The sequence below is a fragment of the Zingiber officinale genome, chromosome 8A, assembly GCF_018446385.1.
Source record: "Zingiber officinale cultivar Zhangliang chromosome 8A, Zo_v1.1, whole genome shotgun sequence".
In the NCBI taxonomy this organism is placed as follows: Eukaryota; Viridiplantae; Streptophyta; class Magnoliopsida; order Zingiberales; family Zingiberaceae; genus Zingiber; species Zingiber officinale.
In genome coordinates this window covers 97,136,264-97,157,808 of record NC_056000.1, presented here as the reverse complement: position 1 = coordinate 97,157,808, position 21,545 = coordinate 97,136,264, and the positions used below count along the sequence as shown (strand labels likewise).

Sequence of the window (21,545 nt, the reverse complement as noted above, 5' to 3'; positions counted from 1 at the left end):
CGGTCGAAACATGTCCAACAGAAGATTTGGTGGAAAATATCTTCTAGAAGCTTCTTTAGTTATAATGACGTGTCCCCAGCATAAATATAAGTCATAAACAACAAAAGAGGTACATCTGGGGTACATAAAAGATTTCTTAAAGGATTATTGTACGAAGTATAGAAGATGACTTCATCTCCTAACAAACCCTAACGGACCGGAGACTATTTCACGACTACGGAGGTCACATGAGGTAGTATAAAAAGGAGGATCCTCTCCGTTAGCAGGGTACGCAAGTTCTAGCATCTAAACTCTATTCCTAAATACTTCATTTACTATTCTTCTTCTTCTTTTTCCTTCCACCTTTGAGAGAGAAACTACCTTGAGCATTGGAGGGCCTAGCCAAAGATCCCCACCTCGGTCTTAGGTCACTAACTCTTTGTTGGTTTGTCTTGCTCTGCATAGGATCACGGAGAGGTTCTTCTAGGTCTCCCGGAGGTTGTCTTCATCAAGGATCATCATTCACTGGAGCCAGCGTATGTCTTCATTAGATAGGATCAAATTTGGTGCCGTCTGTGGGAAAATATTCACCTGGATCTGAAGCTACGAAGATGGAGAAAGCTGGAAAACCCAACACTATTACTATATCGTAGGAGGATCTGTAGCTACTCATTAACGCTAGGGTGCAAAAGATATTGCAATGACAACAACAAGTCAATATTGGTTGCACGCTGCCAGTAGCACCACATCTGGCGATGTCTGTAACTTCTCATCATAGGGAGAGAGAGATCAAGGGGGGAGATCCGGTTCATTTGCTCTCTACCCCTATCTCTCCCACTTGACGCCCTAAAGCGTATTTTCAAACACCTCTTGAACAAAGAGGATGAAAAGCAATTCTTCAGGAGTATTTTGGAGAAACCCCTGTAAGAGAAAAACGAAAAGGGAAGATTGTAGCTATTGATAATTCTCCTGAAAGGATTATCACTCCATTTTCTCAATGAGTATTAGTTGATCCTTTGCCGAAGTACTATCAAAATTCAAATGTCGGAGAATACTCGGGAAACACTGATCCCGAGGATCATCTTCTTAAATTTGAACATGCGGCACTCCTCCAACAATTTACAGATGGAGTTAAATGTCGGATGTTCCTTACTACATTTGGAGGAGCGCCTCAAAGGTGGTTCAAGCGACTACCGGAAAATTCTTTTTGCCGCTTTAAAGATTTTTGCAAGGTATTCTTACATCATTTTTCAAGTAACAAGAGGTACCCTAAATCCCCTTGGAGTCTCTTTTCAATCAAACAGGGGCCTAGAGAATCTATCAGAGCTTATATTAAAAGGTTCAACCAAGTGGCCATCGATGTCCCTTCGGCCACCACAGAGATCTTGGTAAGCGCCTTTTCTCAGGGGCTTAATGATAATGACTTCTTTAAGAATTTGGTCAGGAATTCTCCTACCAATTTTGATATATTGATTGAGCGAGCTTCGGAGTTCATCAATGTGGAAGAGGCTCAAGTTGCCAGGAGGAAGGATATTACTACTTCTATGTCAGTTCCTAATGTAGCATGTCCGGTGGAACCTTTCCAGCTCCCTAAAGGACCTCGAACAGATCTGCATCATCATCATCCAGAGCCTCAACCTCAAACAATACAACATATAGATGCTCCCACGCATTTCCCGCAAAGGTAGTTCATGTATCATCTGACCAGCACCCACAACACAGAAAATTGTTTTGCTCTAAAGAATCAGCAGGCGGGTAACACCCGCTATCATCGACATTCTCCAATCCCAAATCATCGGCGATATCCGCAACAGAATAGTCCTCTCAAAATTGAATATCAATTGAGCGGATCACAAGCAAGAATATTACCTCTCGCTACTATACAAGCACAAACACCTGACCAAGTACAATTAGAACCACCATCGACTCGGCAGGAAGAAAATCGTAATAATGCTGCTGGGGGTAATATCAAAATAATAGCGAGAGGATCCACTAACGGTGATTCTAATCAGGTGAGAAAGTTGCACGCTCGACGATTAATGATTCATGCCGTTGGATGTAGTGTTGAGAAGGCGGCAGGGCCGAAAATCAATTTTGAGCCTAGAGATTTAGTAGGGGTGGAAGTACCCCATGATGATGCATTAATAATTAAGGATGTTATAGCCAATTACAACATTTCACGTACTTATATTGATACTGGTAGCTCTGTTAATATTATCTTTAAATAGACTTTTGATCAGCTGCAGTTTGACCTGAGTGAGATTCACCCTATGGTTACTCCATTATATGGGTTCACAAGTAATGAAGTACAACCACTGAGTCAAATAAATTTGGTCATATCTTTAGGGGAGGAGCCCCTGATATGGGCACGCCGATCAGTCTTCATGGTGGTGACGCCCCATCAGTGTATAATATTATCCTAGGTCGGCCAGCCTTGAATGAATTCAAGGCAGTCATTTCTACTTTCTATTGGAAGATAAAATCCCCCGTGGATGGTCAAGTGGGGGAAGTCAAGGGAGATCAAATAGTAGCACGTAAGTGTTATGTGAAGGTCGTGAGGGAGGAAGCTAATGCCACCCGAAAGCTCAGAGGATGGATATCAACACCATCCATGAAAAACCACCCACCTTTGTATATGAGGGGAAGGAAGAGGTGAAGATACAAGTCGGCCGACCGGAAGCTACTACTCACATCGCGTCCGATCTTACTCATGATCTCAAGGAAGACTTGGTCAAATGCCTGATGAAAAATAGTGATGGTGTTTGCCTGGACACCTAAGGAGGTAAAAGGTGTAGCACAATGGTTATGGAGCATGATCTTCATGTATATCAAGATGCTCGATCAGTCAAATAATAGAAAAGGGATTTCGGGGCTGATCAAAACAAAATTATCAAGGAAGAGGTGGATAAATTGTTGGATGCTGGATATATTTGGGTAATACAATTTCTAAACTGGCTGGCTAATATCGTCTTGGTTTCTAAGCCAGGTAATAAGTGGCGAGTATGTATTGATTTCAGGGATCTCAACAAGGCTTGCCCAAAGGATTATTATCCTTTGCCTAGTATAGGTCAAGTAGTAGATTCCACGGCGGGATGCAAATTTACTAGTATGTTGGATGCCTATCAAGGGTATCATCAAGTTCCACTCACTAAAGTAGATCAAGAAAAGGTTAGTTTTATAACTGCTAAAGGTACTTATTGTTACAATGTCATACCTTTTGGTCTAAAGAATGCAGGAGCTACTTATCAGCGGCTTATGAACAAGGTTTTTCAGAAGTAGATTGGAAGAAATATGGAAGTTTATGTGGATGATATTCTTATTAAATATATGTGGGCTTCTAGTTTATGTGCTGATATCGAAGAAACTTGTAGAACCCTGAGGAGGTATGGACTCAAGCTCAATCCCAACAAATGCTTATTTGGGGCCAAGAGTGGGATGTTCCTGGGGTACATGTTGACCGAGCGGGGAACAGAAGTAAATCCCAGCAAGGTGGAAAGTACTACAAGACATGACTCCTCCACGAAACCAAAAGGAAGCACAAAGATTGAGAGGGAGGATTACCACCCTGTCCTGCTTCATCTCTCAGTCGACCGATCAGAGTCTCCCCTTCTTTAAAATACTTCGACGAGCAGCTAAATTTCAATGGGATGAGGATTTTAGCAAGGCGTTTGAGGAGATGAAAGAATATTTGTCTACTCTCCCTCTATTAGCTAAACCAGTAGTAGGAAAGACTTTGTGGAAGTACTTATCAGCCAACGATCATGCTGTTGGTTCTATATTAGTGAGGCAGGAAAAGAAAGAGCAGTTACCTGTGTATTTTTTGAGCCATTTATTAAAAGGAGAAGAGTACCGATATATGACACTCGAGAAGTTAGTTTATGGATTGGTTTTAGCAGCTCGGAGATTACATCCTCATTTTCTATCACACCCAATTATAGTATTGACTAACAGCACTCTTGGTCGGGTACTCATTAACCCAGAAGTGTCCAGAAGATTGATCAAGTGAACGATCAAACTTAGTAAATATGATATACAGTATCAGCCTTGGACAACCATCAAAGCTCAAACTTTGGCGGATTTCATAACAGAAATACCAAGTCCAGAAATTGAGGAAACCTGGATCATCTATGTGGATGGGTCTTCTGCTCGACAAGGTAGTGGAATAGGGATTCTTCTTATATCTCCTAGAGAAAATCGAATACAACTATTTGTTATATTTAATTATAGAGCCACCAACAATGAGGCCAAATATGAAGCATTGATAGTAGGCTTATAGGTTGCCAAGCATGTGAGAGCTTCTTGTGTGGTAATTCATTTTGATTCTCAATTGCCAGCACAACAATTAATTGGTAAATTTGGAATTAGCAATGAAAGACTCAAGCTATATGCAAAGGCATTTGACAAATTGAAAGCTGAATTTTATGAAATAAGTGTAAAAAAAATCTCCCGAACAGACAATCAAGCAATAGATGAATTAGCTAAACTAGCTTCTGTCATTATACCTTAGAATTTGGATAGACCAGTGGAGTAAACATTATTAGTATCTTGTATTGAGCAACAAGCTAATCTAGAAATCCAGGGTGACTGGAGAACACCTATCATTCTATTTTTACGACAAGGAATTATACCCACTGATGCAGAACAAGCTAGGGTATTCCAGAAAAGAGCAAGCAAATACAATATGATCTGAGATCACTTATATAAAAGGGTCTTCTCTACCCCTCTACCCAAAAATGTTGGATCGGATGACATACAGTATATCCTATAAGAGATGCATCAAGGTTCTTATGGTAGGCACATGGGAAGTCGATCTCTTACTAGAAAGATATTATTAGCTGGATATTTTTGTCCTACTTTACAAGAAGATGTTGCTGAACTTGTGAAAACCTGTTTATCTTATCAGAAACATCAAAATATTCCTCATCATTCTACTGAACTATTGAAGATTTCTATAGTATCTTCTCCTTTTGATCAATGGGGCATGGATATAGTAGTACCTTTTTCTCTTGCATCTGCTTAGAGGAAGTTCTTATTAGTAGCTGTTGATTATTTTTCTAAATGGGTAAAAGCATAACCATTAGCCAAAATTACTGAACATGCAGTTATTAAATTTCAATGGCAGCATATTGTTTGCAGATTTGGTATTCCACACAAAATAGTTTCTAATAATGGAAGGTAATTTCATGGTAGGAAAATAAAAAAATGGTGTTCTGATTATGGCATCACACAAGTTTTTACCTTTGTGGTGTATCCACAGAGTTTTGGAAAGTTGAAGTAACCAATAGGGAAATTATCATAGGATACAAAACTAAATTAGATCACATTGGTGGTAGTTGGGTAGATGAATTACCCAGTGTATTGTGGGCATATCGTACCACTCCTCAAGAAGCCACAGGAATTACTTCTTTTCACTTGGTTTATGGGGGGCGAAGCAGTGATTCCGATAGAAGTTAGAGTGGAATCTGATCGAAGAAGGATTTATGATGACAACAATATGGTTCGACACCTTATGGAACTTGATTTAATAGGGGAAGCATGGGACAAAGTGGCAGCTCGGCTCATTTCCTATTGTCAAATAATGAGACAAAATTATAACAAAAGAGTTATTCCAAGGTTCTTTCAGGTAGGTGATCTTGTATGGAAGCGCATCAAGCCTGTTGGAGATGCTAACAAGCTGGAGCCCCAATGGGGAGAACCTTATAAAATCATACAAAAACTTAGCAAGATACTAATACTACCTCCAAGATACAGAAGGGAGAAAACTCGAACGGCTTTGGAGTGCTAATCATTTGTAACTATATAGAACTTAGCAAACATGCCTGTAAGTTACACATATATTTTGTACCACATTATTGATATGAGTAACAAAAAAGGTGCAGGCAATATTATTGGAAGGGGTCATATACTTCTCTTTAAACCACCGAACAGTCGATCGGGGACCATAAGGAGTGACCGAGCAGACTTCCTTAAAGGGAACCAGAGACTTTAAACCATCAAATAGTCGATCAGGTACCTTAAGGAATGACTGGAAAGACTTCCTTAAGGAGAACCAGAGACTTTTACCATAACAGTCAATTGGGGACCTTAAGGAGTGACTGAAAAGGCTTCCTTAAGGGGAACCAGAGACTTTAAACCATAACAGTCGATCGGGGACCTTAAGGAGTGATTGAACATAGTTTCTTAAAGGGAACCAGAGACTTTAAACCATAGCAGTCGATCAGGGACCTTAAGGAGTGACAGGGAAGGCTTCCTTATGGGGAACCAGAGACTTTAAACTATAGCAGTCGATCGGGGATCTTAAGGAATGGTCGGGCAGACATCCTTAAGGGGAATCGGAGACTTTAAAACATAACAATTGATCAGGGGCCTTAAGGAGTGACCAGACAAGCTTCCTTAAGGGGAACCAGAGACTTTAAACCATAATAGTCGATCGGGGACCTTAAGGAGTGACCGAACATGATTCATCGAGGGGAACCGGAGATTTTAAACTATAACTATCGATTGGGGACCTTAAGGAGTGGCCAGGCAGGCTTCCTTAAGGGGAACCGAACACTATAAATCATAACAGTCGATCAGAGACCTTAAAAAGTGATCGGACAAGCTTCCTTAAGGGGAACCGGAGACTTTAAACTATAACAGTCGATCGGAGATCTTAAGGAGTGACCGAACATGCTTCCTTAAGGGGAACCGGAGACTTTAAACTATAATTGCCGATTGGAGATCTTAAGGAGTGACTGGACATGCTTCCTTAAGGAGAAACAGAGACTTTAAACTATAACATTCGATCGGGAACCTTAAGGAGTGACCGGACAAACTTCCTTAAGGGGAACCGAAAACTTTAAACCATAACAGTCGATCAGGGGCCTTAAGGAGTGACCGAACAGGCTTCTTTAAGGGGAATCAGAGACTTTAACCCTCCCTAAGATCAACCATGGGCTTTAACATCAACATTACTTATCGTACAAAAAATTAATTTCGCTCGGGCATACAAATCTGATCGGTCCATCAGACAATCGGGGAAAGCCCGAAGTGTTAGTTAGAGCCCTAGAGCCAATCATTTGATGATTGTTGTATGGACTCGTTGTATCATATTCTTGTATATAAATAAAGGCATTTGTTTTGGTTATTATACTTACTTGTATTGGTGTCAAATAACTAAGTATAATAGCGTCCTTGAGTAGAAGTTTCTTACCTATATCAATCGATTGGTTCAATCGATAGTGATATGATATAGGGAACACTACTCTTAATCATTCCTAGTCGAGTATTAACATTCAGGGACAATGTTAATGCGACGAGACTAACATGTAGGTCAACTCGATGACTTGATCTCACAAGTCATGGATATGGAGATATCAAGTTGACACATGGGTATGCATTAGAGAATGCATACTGAATGACCCTCCATGAGAAAGTATCATGGATCGTTATATGAGTGTCATATACTTTCTCATGTGGCTATTAGTATGACTACTAGTCCTTGGACCTGAAGTCACCATGGTTCCCTACATAAGGAGTTACGTACTTTGGCTTCGTCAAACGTCACCCGTAATTGGGTGGACTATAAAGGCGATTACTGGGTTTGTAACAAATTATGCGGAGGGATGTGAGTGATGTAGATGGGATCTATCCCTTCTATATGACGGGAGTGACATCGATATTCTTGATAGAGTGAGACCACTAAGTGCATGGCCATGCCTAAATGAGTCAATATGAGATATTGAGCTCATTTGATTGAGTGAGTCTACTTGGAGTTCAAGATTTTGATTGATTAGAGGATGACACGGTCTATGCTTCACATTGATCAATCTAGATGTCAAGGATAGAAGGACACTTGTCATATATTGTGAAGAGTCACAATTAGTAGTCACATGGTGATGTTGGATCTCAGCATTCTTATAACTTGGGTAGTAATGATGTGTTGCTAGATACCACTCATTACTTATGCTTCTAAATGGGTTTAGGAGCATTGCCAACGTTATAAGAACCTATAAGGTCACACACAAAGGGTAATTAAATGGAGATTAGGTTCATTTGATGAACCTAAAGGATTAGTTTCATGTGATGAACCAAATTGGATTAAGAGTAATCCAAATTAGGTTAATTGAGTTGGGCTCAATTTGGTTCATGTCTTAAATGAGTCTAATTTGGACTTAGACTGATTGAATCAATTTAATTCAATGAATAGGGATTCATTAAATTAAAATTGACTTGAACCAATGGTTAGATTTGATCAACAATGAGAGAGAAGTTGTCAAGTTTGACTTGACTTGAGAGGAAGATGAAGAGTCAAGTTTGACTTGACCATTTGCCACCTCATTGGTGAGTTGGCAAGAAGTGGACCAATGATGATGCTCCACATCATCATGGTTGCTTAAGTGAGATGCCACCTCATGGGAGTTACCAAGAGTTGTAACTCTTGGCATCCCATGGAGGTTACATTTTCTCTTAAAGTGGTCGGCCACATTAGATGAGGGAGTTAGTGCATTTTGTGTGTTTGGTGAGTAACTCCTTTTTCTTCCTCAAGCTCTTCTCTTCTCTCCCTCTCCTCCACCATTACTGATCTTCTAAGGTTGCTAGCACATCCTTAGAGGTTCTCTCCATCGTGTTGTTCGTGTGGATACACATAGAGGAGTATCTACTTTGATACTCTCAAGATCCGGCGATGAACCTTGGACGAGCGGGATTGCGAAGGGCTTCGCATCAAGGGTAACCTTTTTATTTTGTAGATCTAATGTAGATCTAGGATTAGAAAACATGTATATGAAAGTTTTACATAATTTTATTTCTTCGCTCGGATCCGTGGCATGTGGGTTTCGGGGTTTCTGCAACGTAAAAAGTGGTTTTGACGGCCCGAAAAACCCAACACAAAGGAGCATTTATATTGCAGATGTTTAATTTTTCTCGGGCATACAAATCCAACCGGTCCATCAGACAGTTGGGGATGTTGGTTGGTATTAGGAAGATAGTACCAGTTCCACTGTACAAAAATTTTGTACAAGTGTCGAACCTTTCCTAACAGCCTATTGTGTTCTTTAGAAATTAAATTCGGAATCGCAAACGGAACTTAACATTATTTATTCAAAATTTAACTTATCTGTTCTTTTAGGTTTAGACTTGGATCGCAAACGAAACTTATCATTATTGATTCAAATCCACCTATGTTATAAATTCAATTAAATATTAATTTCAAAAATCGGCTCCCAGGTCAAACATGGCGAGACACTCGGCCTTCTTGGGTATGGGAACATCCACCACTGCCTCGACAAAGCCTCTTAACGAAATTCAATATTTAATTTCCTTATATAACTCTAGGTTTAATCAAAAGAATAATCGAATCACAAGATCGAAAAACAAAACAAAACAAACACAACTTCAAATATCTAATCCAAAAAATCTAGAATCACTAGACTCTTGTGTTTGGTATTTCAAAACTATACAAAGAAAACTAGCATGATGCGGAATAAAATTACTAGTTATACATTTCTTTGTAAGCAACAACCTCTTGATCTTCTACTGTATTCCTCTTCTTATCTTGGACATTGTGTGGGTAACGATCTACCGATATGAGAACCACCCAAGCCCTTCTTTCTTCTTCACCAAGTTTTGGCCACCAAAACTCCTCCAAGGATGTAGAGATTCGGCCACCACCACCAAGCTCCAAGGGATGCAAGAAACTCCTTCCTCTTCTTCTTCTCCAAGTAGGATCCGGCCACCACAAGAGCCTCCTTGAGAAAGATGAGGTTTAGCCACCAAAAAGAAGAGAAGAAGAGAAGAGGATGGCCAGCCAAACCAAGGAAGAAATGAGAGAAAAATATAATAGAGTTGTCACCCATGATGGAACCCCTACCCTCTCTTTTATAATCCTTGGTCTTGGCAAATAAGGAAATTTAATTATAATTAAAATTCTCTTTATTTTCCTTCCATTGGTTAATAAGGAAAATTTAATAAAAATTCCTTTAAACCCCTTCTAAGGATGGCCACTATTCATGCTCCAAATAAGGCAAGTTTTAAACACAAAATTAAAACTTCCTTATTTGTTTCTGGAAATATTTAAAATAAAATTTCTCTAATAATTTTTCCCTTCATGGTTGGTTATAAAAGGAAACTTTTATAAATTAAAATCTCTCTATTAAAACATGTGGATGATTTATAAAAAAGAAAGTTTTCTCTAAAATTAAAATCTCCTTTTAATCTTCAAATAAGGAAAGATATCAAATCTTTTCTTAATCTTTTGTAGAAACTTATAAAAGAAAATATTTAATTTTAAAACTCACTTTTTAAATCATGAACATGGTTACAAAAAAGGAAAATTTTCTCAAAATTAAAATTTTCCTTTCAATCTACAAATAAGGAAAGATATCAAATCTTTTCTTAATCTTTTGTTGAAACTTATAAAAGGAAAAATTTATAATTTTCAAACTCTCTTTTTAAATCATGAACATGGTTACAAAAAAGGAAAGTTTTCTCAAAATTAAAATCTTCCTTTCAATCTACAAATAAGGAAAGATATCAAATATTTTTTTAATCTTTTGTAGAAAGCTATAAAAGGAAAGATTTAAATTTTAACACTACAAGAAATTTTAGATTTAACCACACCTAATAGACAATAGTTTTTCGAGAAACTGTTGTCTTTTTGCCATTTAACAACGGTTTTATTGAAAACCGTTATTGTTCACCATAATTTTTTTTAAATGACAACAGTTTTTAAAAAAATGTTGTCTAATGTATGCCAAAGACAACGATTTTCAAAAAAATTATTGTCTAATGTATGTCAATGACAACGATTTTAAAAAATTGTTGTCTTTTAGCGTTGCTTACATGATAATATACAACAGTTTTATTAAACTGTTGTCTATTGAATGTTGTTGAATCCCAAAAAAATAATAGTTTTTTTAACTTCACGAAAAAAAACTCACGAACAAAGATTTTTTTTGTTCACGTGAGGCTAGGTCACCACTGCCGATTCCCCTTTCCCCTCCTTCCCAACCCGACGCTGATCCTCGCCGCCTATCGACACCGCGATACTTCTTCTCCCCGCATACATAACCACCAGCCAAGAGTTACTCGACGATGCCTATGATGGCAGCTTACACTTCCCCGAATCAAGTCACCACTGATATCATCCAGCAGGTAATCCTTTTCCTCTTCCTCATAGTCCCTTCAATCCTCTGTTGGGATCCAATTTTTCAAGTGTTCTTTGCAGTGCATGGTTGTTCATCAGCTTTATAATCTACCTCTTGATGGAGATTTTTGGAGTAATATTTTGTGGGTGCACCCTCATGTCCTGATTCAGCTTTTGCTTTCCTTTTTGAGAGATTTATCTAAACTTTCTTCCTCTTAACATTTGCTTGGTTATCTTCTTTGTGATATTGAGTTTTTGACTCTTAAAAATTGTTTGGCGGCAGTATTTTTTTTCTTGAAACTCTTTATTAGTTGATCAAAGTGCAATTTTTGGGTGATAAAATCGATAATATTCTCCTGCTCTTAAAATAATCTTCTTCGTAAGATAGTCTTTTATCATGAATTGATTAAAATGCAAATATTTTGTTGATATGGGTGAAAAAAGCTAATAATCTTCTCTTTGTTCTAATCTTCTTCGTAAAGTGATTTTTTTGTGTGAGTTATATAAAATGCATCTTTTTTTTTTGTTGCTAATGGATGAAAAAATAGCTAACCTTCTCTTGTTCTAATCTTCTTCCTAATCTTTTCTTTGCAACTTGATTAAACTGCAATTTTTGTTGTTGTTTTTTTTGTCAGATTTGCTAGTACCAAAAGGTCCTAGGCTTTTGATTTTGCATAACCAAAATATTTCATAATATTCTCATAACGTAGAACACAGGAGGAAGATAATAATACTGTCTTATTCTAAGAATCCTAAAGCTGCTATGATTTATGTTCAGCATGAAGATTTGGTCTGGCGGATATTTCAGATCATCTATTTCTTCTGAAACTATCTCGAGGAAGTTTCTTTGCTAATTTAATGCTATATATGGTCTTGTTGGCTATATCGATTATACAATAACATCTCGAGGAAGTTTCTTTCGTGAAGGATTATACTAATTTACCATAATGTCATGCTGCATTATTATATTGGGTATTTTTATGCCTTGAATATATTAGAAATTTCTCATTGACCTGCAAGTTGTACCTTAATAAAAGCATTACTATAATCAATAGATCATTATTTAACAATTTACAGGTTTTGGCTTAATCTTGTGGCGATATATGCCTTTGACCTTTGGGTATATGTTAGTTTTAACTGGTATTTCTTCATTTTCATGACAGGGTATTGCAGGACGTCCCTATTCTTGTCATGGTCAGCATGCTTGCCTATTTCTGTTTCCTGGAGCAACTCTTAGTAAGATTATTCAACTTTCAAATAAAATTTGTATTATTATTATTTTTTGATTTTTTAATGATTTCTAGCACACTTGTTCAATTTAGTCTCATGAGTTTACATTTACTTTCAACTAAAACTTTATTCTAACAGGTTAGTGAATTGGGTCCCCAAGCTCTTGCCGTATCTTTGCCATTTTCTTGTGTTCTAGGTCTTCTCGCATCCATGATAGCTTCAACGATGGGTAATTCATCTTTCTCTTCCTAAGGTTTTGCAATTTCAGGTTCTTCCAATATTTTCTATTAGCTTTCATATATTCAGTATCCATTTTTTTTTAACATACAACAAACCTTAATAGCATTGTGTGTGATTGCCACATTGTTGTACTGAATCTGTGTTTTTTACAATGCTTTATGTCAAACCATGAATTTGAGTGTTTTATTTACAGTGAGCCAGAGCTACATTTGGTCCTATGCATCGTTCCAATTTGCACTTGTGATCCTCTTTGCTCATGTTTTCTATAGTGTGGTAAGGTGATGCGATTCGTCAGATGGATTTGGTAGCCCAAATTTTTTGTTTATTTTTAATACAGAAGTTGAAAATCCCGTTGTTGATTCTGCAGCTAGGAGTAAGCCCTGTGTTCTACATTTTACTTTCCTCATTTACAGGGTTTGGTATTTCAATCAGTATGAACTCTTTGCTCATTGAGTATTTAAGATGGAGGGCTAGGAGAACTTTGCGCTCGGTCCAACTTAATCAGAGTCAGCAGCAGAATGAAGCCAGAAACCTTGCTGGAGTTGAAGATGGAGATGACACAAGGCAGCAAGACTTGGAGAACCAGATTCAAGATCCTAACCCTTTGCAACATGGACAAAATCATTCGTAAAGACTTTGAGGTATGATCTACCAACTTGATGCAAGAGATCAAATTTTGTGCGCCTTATATTGATTGATGTTTTTATTGATGGTTGCGATAGATAGGCTTGAACACTGAGTAGCAATAAGATTTCCTACTGCAGCAGGAATATAAATCTTAATGTTTTCTTCCTACTATACAATCAAAGAAAAACATATTTATGTTATTTTAGGTAATTACTGTAGCCAGTCCTACTATAGTTGGTGAAAACCTTAACGTGTTCATGACTTTAAGAGCCACCATATTGTTTCAAGAGGTTACTATTTATGTTACATAGATAACGTTTTTTGCACTTCTGTTAGATGACTAGATCAAATGGTTTTTATGGTTATGTAACATTTATGCATTGCAATTAGATTCACGCGTACAGTTTAGTTTCTAATTTGTAATATATATCTTTATTCGAATAGGTGTCCTCAAGAGTATTGGGAAGAATGCCGACAAGCCAAAAAAAATGGAGAGACTTTAACAAATTAAGGAGCACTAGGAGTTGCAGTCCCTCCTCTTCACCGACATCTAAGTAGAAAATCTCGTGTCATATTGTTCTACCTTTGTTTTAATAGTGTTATCATTTTGTTGGTTGCTTATGAAATTTCTTCAGAATGTTATAGATATTATTTTTGAATGTTAGAAAATTGTATATTAAATTTTATTTTGAAATTTGGTATTTTGAATGATTTTTAATATTGGAAAATTGTGTATTAATTTTTTTTATTTTTTATCTAAAAAAGACAACGGTTTTTCAACGTTGTCATAAATAGTTTAAAACTGTTGTTGAAGACTCTGCTATTAAAGGTAGACGCTCAAAGACAACGGTGAAAAACTGTTATCGTTGAATGAAAAGACAACGGTTTTTCACCGTTGTAAAACTGTTGTCTTTTCCTTCAAAGACAACGGTTAAAAATTATTGTCTTTGGCCACCCCTTTTAACAACACGGCATTTAACAACAGTCCGAAAGGGGCTACGACAACGGTGAAAAACCGTTGTTGTTAGGCTTTTTTCTGTTATGTAAACTCTCTCTTAAAACCATGACATCCATATAAGGAAAGATTTTAAATTAAAATCCTTTTATTTTTCTAGTGGCCGACCACCTAAGGTTGGGATCCAAGCTTTGGCCGACCACCTTAAATTGGCACCAACCTTAGCTTTGGCCTGCCCTAGCTTGGGCTCCAAGCTAGCTTGGCAGGCCACCTAAAGGTTGGTAGAAAGGTGGGTATAATACTTTATAAATAAGAGGCTACAATAGGGATCGAGAGGAGGAATTGATTTTGGTCTCCCGATGAAATTAACCTTCCCGTGTTCACCCCGAACACCCAACTTAATTTCATCAATAATAATTCATACCACTAAACAATTATTATTGAAGTACTGCACCAATCCCAAATTACATTTTGGGCTCCTTCTTATTATGAGTGTGTTATTCTCCCTGTGTTTAAGATGTCGAATGTCCACTAATTAATTGAGTTACTGACAACTTACTTTAATTAATATCTTAGTCCAAGAGTAGCACCACTCAACCTTATCCTCATGTCGGACTAAGTCCATCTGCAGGGTTTAACATGACAATCTTTTTGAGCTCCTCTTGGGGACATTATCAACCTAGATTTCTAGGACACAATTTTCTTCTATAATCAACAACACACACTATTAAGTAATATCATTTACCAACTTATCGGGCCTACGGATTTATCGAGCTAAATCTCACCTTTTGATAAGTCAAAGAAATAAATACTAAATATATGTGCTTGTTCTTTTATTAAGAGCACACACTTCCATAATAACTAAGGTCTTGTTCTTTTATTAAGTTAGTATAAAAAGAACTTACCTTAAATGGTTCTACTCTATACACTCAGAGTGTACTAGTGTAATTTGTCAGTCAAGATAAACTAATACCTAATTACACTACGACTATTCCAATGGTTTGTTCCTTTCCATCTTAGTCGCGAGCTACTGTTTATAATTTATAAGGAACTGATAACATGATCTTCTGTGTGTGACACTACACACCATGTTATCTATAATATAAATTAATTGAACAACTACACTTAGCATATAAATGTAGATATTTGGTCAATGTGATTCTTAAATGTTTATACAAAAAGCTAAACTTTTAGTATACACTCTAACAATCTCCCGCTTATACTAAAAGTCTATGCTGCCGTATACCTTGCCATACATCTGATTCCCAACCCTTCAACACGCTCATCAAAAGCTCTTGCCTTAAGGGCCTTAGTGAAAGGATCTCTCAGGTTATCACTTGATGCAATCTAGGCGGCAACAACTTCCCCTCATTATACGATTTCTCGTATTGGGTGGTACTTGCATTCTATTGTATTTACTTGTTTTATGGACTTATGGTTTCTTCAAGTTTGCTACTGCACCACTATTATTACAATAAATTGTAATAATTTTTGGATAAACCAGAAATTATGTCTAAGTCCATAATTAAGTTTCTGAGCCATACATCTTCTATGGCTGCCTCAAAGGCTGCCACATACTCAGCTTCTATGGTGGAGTCCGAAAAACAACTATGCTTAAGACTCCTCCATTGTTATGGCTTTACCTCCTAAAGTAAACACAAAACCCTGAGGTTGACTTACTATTGTCCCTATCTAATTGGAAGTCAAAATCCGTGTAACCCATAGGGATCAAATCATCTGCCTTGTAAACTAGCATATTCCCTCTAAGGTACTTCAATATATGTTTTACCGTAGTCCAATGCCCCTGTCTAGGGTTACTTTGATATCTGCTAACTATGTTCTGGGCAAAACAGATATCCAGTCTCGTGCACAACATAGAATACATTAGACTTCCGACATCCGAAACTTAAGGAACTGCCTTCATATCCTCTATCTCCTTTGATGTCTTCGGAGACATCTCTTTTGAGAAAGATACTCCATACCTAAAAGTTAGAAAACCTTTCTTGGAGTCTTATATGCTAAAATGAACTAGGATTGTATCAATTTATGAAGCTTGGGATAAGCACAACATTCTTTTCTTATGATCCCTTATTACTTTGATCGCGAGAATATGTGCGCATTCTCCCAAGTCCTTCATATCGAATTTCTTGGACAACATACCCTTACTTCCGACAACACTTTGATATTGTCTCCAACTACCAAAAATGTCATCTACGTATAGTACAAGAAATACCACCATGTTTCCATCACACTTCTTGTATACACAAGACTTATCCGGTCACTGAATAAATCCATAGGTCTGGATTACTTTATTAAACCAGATGTTCCAAGACCTTGAAGCTTTGCTTCAGTCCTTAGACTGATTGACCTTGCACACAAGATTCTCTTTGCCCTTTGTAATGAATCCTTCTGGTTACTTTATATGGATATTTTCTTCAAGACTTCCATTAAGGAAAGTTATCTTGACATCCACTTGCCAAATCTCATAGTCCATATGAGTAGCAATAGATAAAAGAATCCGGATAGACTTAAGCATGGCTACTGGTGAAAAAGTTTCCTTTTCAACAAACCTTGCTTTGAAAGTTTCCACCTTCCCGTCTATCCCTCTTTTCCTATTGTAGACCTATTTACACCCAATGGCTTTTACACCATCTAGTGGTTCTACAAGCTCCCATACTTTATTAGAATACGTAGATTCTATTTCAGTGTTCATTGTACTTTTGCCAAGATGCTGCATCTTTATCTTGGAGTGCTTCATCATATGTCCGGGGATCAGGTTCATGTCCACCAGGGATCAAGTCCAAAGACTCTCCCAAAACATGAATCTTTTAGGTTGCCTAACAACCCTCCCACTAGACGAGGCACTTTCTGCAATTGTGTATCATTTGTGACACGTATTACTGTTTCTTATGATATTTCATCTTGTACAGTTGGTACTAGATTAGACATGTCCTTTATTCTTTCCTTAAGAACAAATTTACTTATGCGCTTGTGGTTCATTACATAGTCCTCTTAAAAAATAGGCATTGGTGCTAACCATGACCTTCTGATTTTTAAGGACTATAAACCTCCTTTCGTTTCTCTAGGATAACAAACAAGTGAACTCCTGTACAACTTATCAGTGTCTCTCTTCAGCACATGTGCTGGACTAGCCCAAATCCGAATATGCTTCAGACTAGGCTTGTGCCCATTCTACAATTCTATGGGAGTAGAGGGTTCTGACTTTAGAAGGTACTATGTTTACTTCCGTTTCTAGAGTATATCCTTAAAATGAATTTGGTAATTCTAAATAACTCATCATCAATCTAATCATATCCACAAGAGTCCTATACCTTCTTTATACTACACCATTCTGTTGGGGTGTACCAGGTGCAGTTAGTTGGTATTGAATCTCGACTTCTGATAAGTGACTCCTAAACTCTCCTAAGAGGTGCTCGCCACTACGATCTCACGATAGTGTCTTGATACTTTTACCATGATGTTACTCCACATCATCCTAGTACTCTTTGAACTTATCAAAGTACTTAGACTTGCGGTACATCAAGTAAATGCACCTGTATCTTGAATAGTCGTCTATAAAATAGACGAAATATTCGAAACCACCTCTTGCCTGGATAGTCATAGATCCACACAAATCAGAATGAACCAATTCCAAAACATCTTTGGCTCTATACCCCTTAGACTTAAAAAGCTTATTGGTTATTTTTCCTTCCAAGAAAGACTCGTAGGTTGGAAAGATTTCCACTACCAATGAACCCAAAAGTTCATCGGCTATTATCTTTTGAATCCCACTCAAGTTAATATAACCTAGCTTTAGATGCCAAATATATGATTGGTTTATTTTCGAAGGTTGCTTTCTCTTATTAGAGTTAGAAGATATGTTACTAATTTTCATTTATTGCATCATGGGAGTTATTGGATTTATAAATTGTCAATCAACGTACCAGAACAGATAACTTCCCTCTTTTTCTTGATAACAACTTTGTTATTAAAAGAGGCAGAATATCAAGTTCTTTGAATAGTTTAGAAACTGAAAACTAGTTCTTTCTAAACTTGGTATGTAAAGATAATTTCTCAAAAATCCATGTTTAATTCCTATCGGAGGATAAACATCTCCCACTGCAACAGCTGCTACTTTCGCAGCAGTGCCCATGGTAATTTTTTCTTCATATAGTTGTCGGATTTCCTGGAACCCCTGCAATAAATTATAGACATGATCAGTGGCTCCCGTATCTACTCACCAGGTACCGGTAGATAATACCACTAACATGTTTCAACAACTAATGAATAAAATACACCTATATTGTTCTTGGTTCTGAGAGGACAGTTCATCTTAGAGTCCAAGTTTTGTTTCCAATCTTAATTGGGACTACTAAGTCTATTCTATAGTATAAAAGTTAGGGGATTGACAAACATATGAAGTCCTAAGAATCACAAAAATATTTGGTCAAGACCAACACCTCAAAAATCCCCGTGAATTTTGTATGCCACGTTAGTGTGGACGTATACAAATTCAAAAGAGAAGATCCATTAATTTTATTATCTCATCAACCTAACTTTATGACAAATAAAATCAATAGTTGGTCTATCTTTGATCAAATATTTGGTCAAAAATTTGAATTTAAAATAATATTGATTCCTCAAAACAATATCATTTAAATTCACCAACACCTCTAACACCGTGAATTTTGCATGCCACGATAGTGTGGACGTATACAAAATGAAACATTTGTAAGGGGAGGGTTTTACCAATTAATAACCTTGTCAACCTATCTTTATGACAAACAAAATTACCTCAAACACCGTGAATATTGTATGCCACGATAGTGTGGACGTATACAAATCCAAACATTTGTAAGAGGGGTTTTACCCATTAATTTTATTATCTTGTTAACCTATCTTTGTGACAAATTAATAGTTGGTTTTCCTTTGGTCACACAAATAATAGCAGTGACTCCGATGGGGAGGATAGTATTAGATGTGCCTAAGTGTATACCATTACATGACACTTAGTCCATTAAATAAGATTGTACCCCTTCCGATAGGGAAGATCACATGCTCCTAATTAATTTCCTATAGCCATCCAAAATGGAAGTTTGATCTAGTGATCTGCAAACAAACTCATCCGATGGGGAGGGAGGCACTCAGAGCCAACACGCAAGTTTGTCGCATCACTTACAAACCAGTAATGAAATCCGTGGAATTTGTCTACTAATCCCTCTCCCACTTAGTTATTTAAGGTGAGGAATTTTAACTATGCAAGCAAACATAACATGCACACACATCACAGTAAATAAAAGCAATAAATATGGAAATTAATTTCCCAACTATTATGGTCTTTTTCATCACTGTCCTTTGCATGCTGCCAGCCTTAGGGTTCATGCCATCGGGTCTATCAAACTTCCGTTTCCGATGCGCCTCTGGTCCATCAATAGCACCACGCCTCGCAAGGATTCGATCTGTTATAAAAAAATAAAATTTTATATATATCGATCCTATATTCCACAAGGGAATGTACATCAAGTCTAGATCGAACATAAATGTAAAATCCTAGGGCTAGTACAGATCCTGTTGTATTTGTTAAATACAATCATGCACACACAATAAAATGCCCTTGATATATCCAAGGGTCCAATCACACACAATAACCATAAGCTATAATAGTTGGAGCTTGCAACCACAGAGTTAGCATATCCTACTATTATCCTACCTAAATTATGTATGACATGTGCATAATTAAAATGAAAACCAAACACACAGAGGCAAAACCTAGTTCTGATACAATTGTTGGTTGGTCATAGGAAGATAGTACCGGTTCCACTGTACAAAAATTTTGTACAAGTGTCGAACCTTTCCTAATAACCTATTGTGTTCTTTAGAAATTAAATTCAAAATAGCAAATGGAACTTAACATTATTGATTCCAAATTTAACTTATCTTTTCTTTTAGGTTTAGACTTGGATCGCAAATGAAACTTAACAATATTGATCCAAATCCACCTATTGTATAAATTCAATTAAATATTAATTTCGGAAATCGGCTCCCAGGTCAAACATGGCGAGAAACTCGACCTTCTTGGGTATGGGAACATCCACCACTACCTCGACAAATCCTCTTAATGAAATTCAATATTTAATTTCCTTATATAACTCTAGGTTTAACCAAAAAGAACAATTGAATCACAAGATCGAAAAGCAAAACAAAAGAAACACAACTTTAAATATCTAATCCAAAAAATCTAGAATCACTAGCCTCTTGTTTTTGGTATTTCAAAACTATACAAAGAAAACTAGCATGATGCAGAATAAAATTACTAGTTATACCTTTCTTTGTAAGCAACAACCTCTTGATCTTCTACCGTATTCCTCTTCTTATCTCGGACGTTGTGTGGGCAATGATCTACCGAGATGAGAACCACCCAAGCTCTTCTTTCTTCACCAAGTTTTGTCCACCAAAACTCCTCCAAGGATGTAGAGATTCGACCACCACCACCAAGCTCCAAGGGATGCAAGAAACTCCTTCCTCTTCTTCTTCTCCAAGTAGGATCCGACCACCACAAGAGTCTCCTTGAGAATGATGAGGTTCGGCCACCAAAAAGAAGAGAAGAAGAGAAGAGTATGGTCGGCCACACCAAGGAAGAAAAGAGAGAACAATATAATAGAGTTGTCAACCATGAAGGCACTCCTACCCTCTCTTTTATAATCCTTGGTCTTGGCAAATAAGGAAATTTAATTATAATTAAAATTCCCTTTATTTTCCTTGTCATTGGTTAATAAGGAAAATTTAATAAAAATTCCTTTTAACCCTATCTATGGCCGGCCACTATTCATGCTCTAAATAAGGCAAGTTTTAAACACAAAATTTAAATTTCCTTATTTGTTTCTGGAAATTTTTAAAATAAAATTTCTCTAATAATTTTTCCCTTCATGGTTGGTTATAAAAGGAAACTTTTATAAAACATGTGGATGATATACATAAAAGAAAGTTTTCTCTAAAATTAAAATATCCTTTCAATCTACAAATAAGTAAAGATACTAAATCTTTTCTTAATATTTTGTAGAAACTTATAAAAGGAAATATTTAATTTTAAAATTATCTTTTTAAATCATGAACATGGATACAAAAAAGGAAAATTTTCTCAAAATTAAAATTTTCCTTTCAAACTACAAATAAGAAAAGATATCAAATCTTTTCTTAATCTTTTGTAGAAACTTATAAAAGAAAAAATTTATAATTTTAAAACTCTCTTTTTAAATCATGAACATGGTTACAAAAAAGGAAAGTTTTCTCAAAATTAAAATCTTCCTTTCAATCTACAAATAAGGAATGATATCAAATCTTTTCTTAATCTTTTGTAGAAAGCAATAAAAGGAAAGATTTAAATTTTAA

The 21,545-nt window shown here is 36.7% G+C and overlaps 1 protein-coding gene across 1 annotated transcript; it reads left to right on the top strand.

The window, feature by feature from the left end:
* The first annotated feature begins 1,077 nt into the window (after window positions 1-1,077).
* LOC122011079 lies at window positions 1,078-13,309 on the top strand. Its single transcript, XM_042567515.1, has 6 exons — window positions 1,078-1,211; window positions 1,424-1,663; window positions 12,268-12,340; window positions 12,473-12,563; window positions 12,768-12,847; window positions 12,942-13,309. The coding sequence occupies exons 1-6, from the start codon at window positions 1,078-1,080 to the stop codon at window positions 13,203-13,205; spliced, it is 882 nt and encodes a 293-aa protein (XP_042423449.1). The 3' UTR covers window positions 13,206-13,309.
* The last annotated feature ends 8,236 nt before the right edge of the window (window positions 13,310-21,545 follow it).

What these genes read in the sequence shown, in the direction of transcription:
- LOC122011079 (XM_042567515.1), top strand. Translation starts at nt 1,078, where the DNA reads ATGCGGCACTCCTCCAACAATTTACAGATGGAGTTAAATGTCGGATGT. An exon ending in GCTTTAAAGATTTTTGCAAG is followed by an intron (nt 1,212 to 1,423) that starts GTATTCTTACAT and finishes GAATTTGGTCAG; the next exon opens with GAATTCTCCTACCAATTTTG. An exon ending in CATGATAGCTTCAACGATGG is followed by an intron (nt 12,564 to 12,767) that starts GTAATTCATCTT and finishes TTTTATTTACAG; the next exon opens with TGAGCCAGAGCTACATTTGG.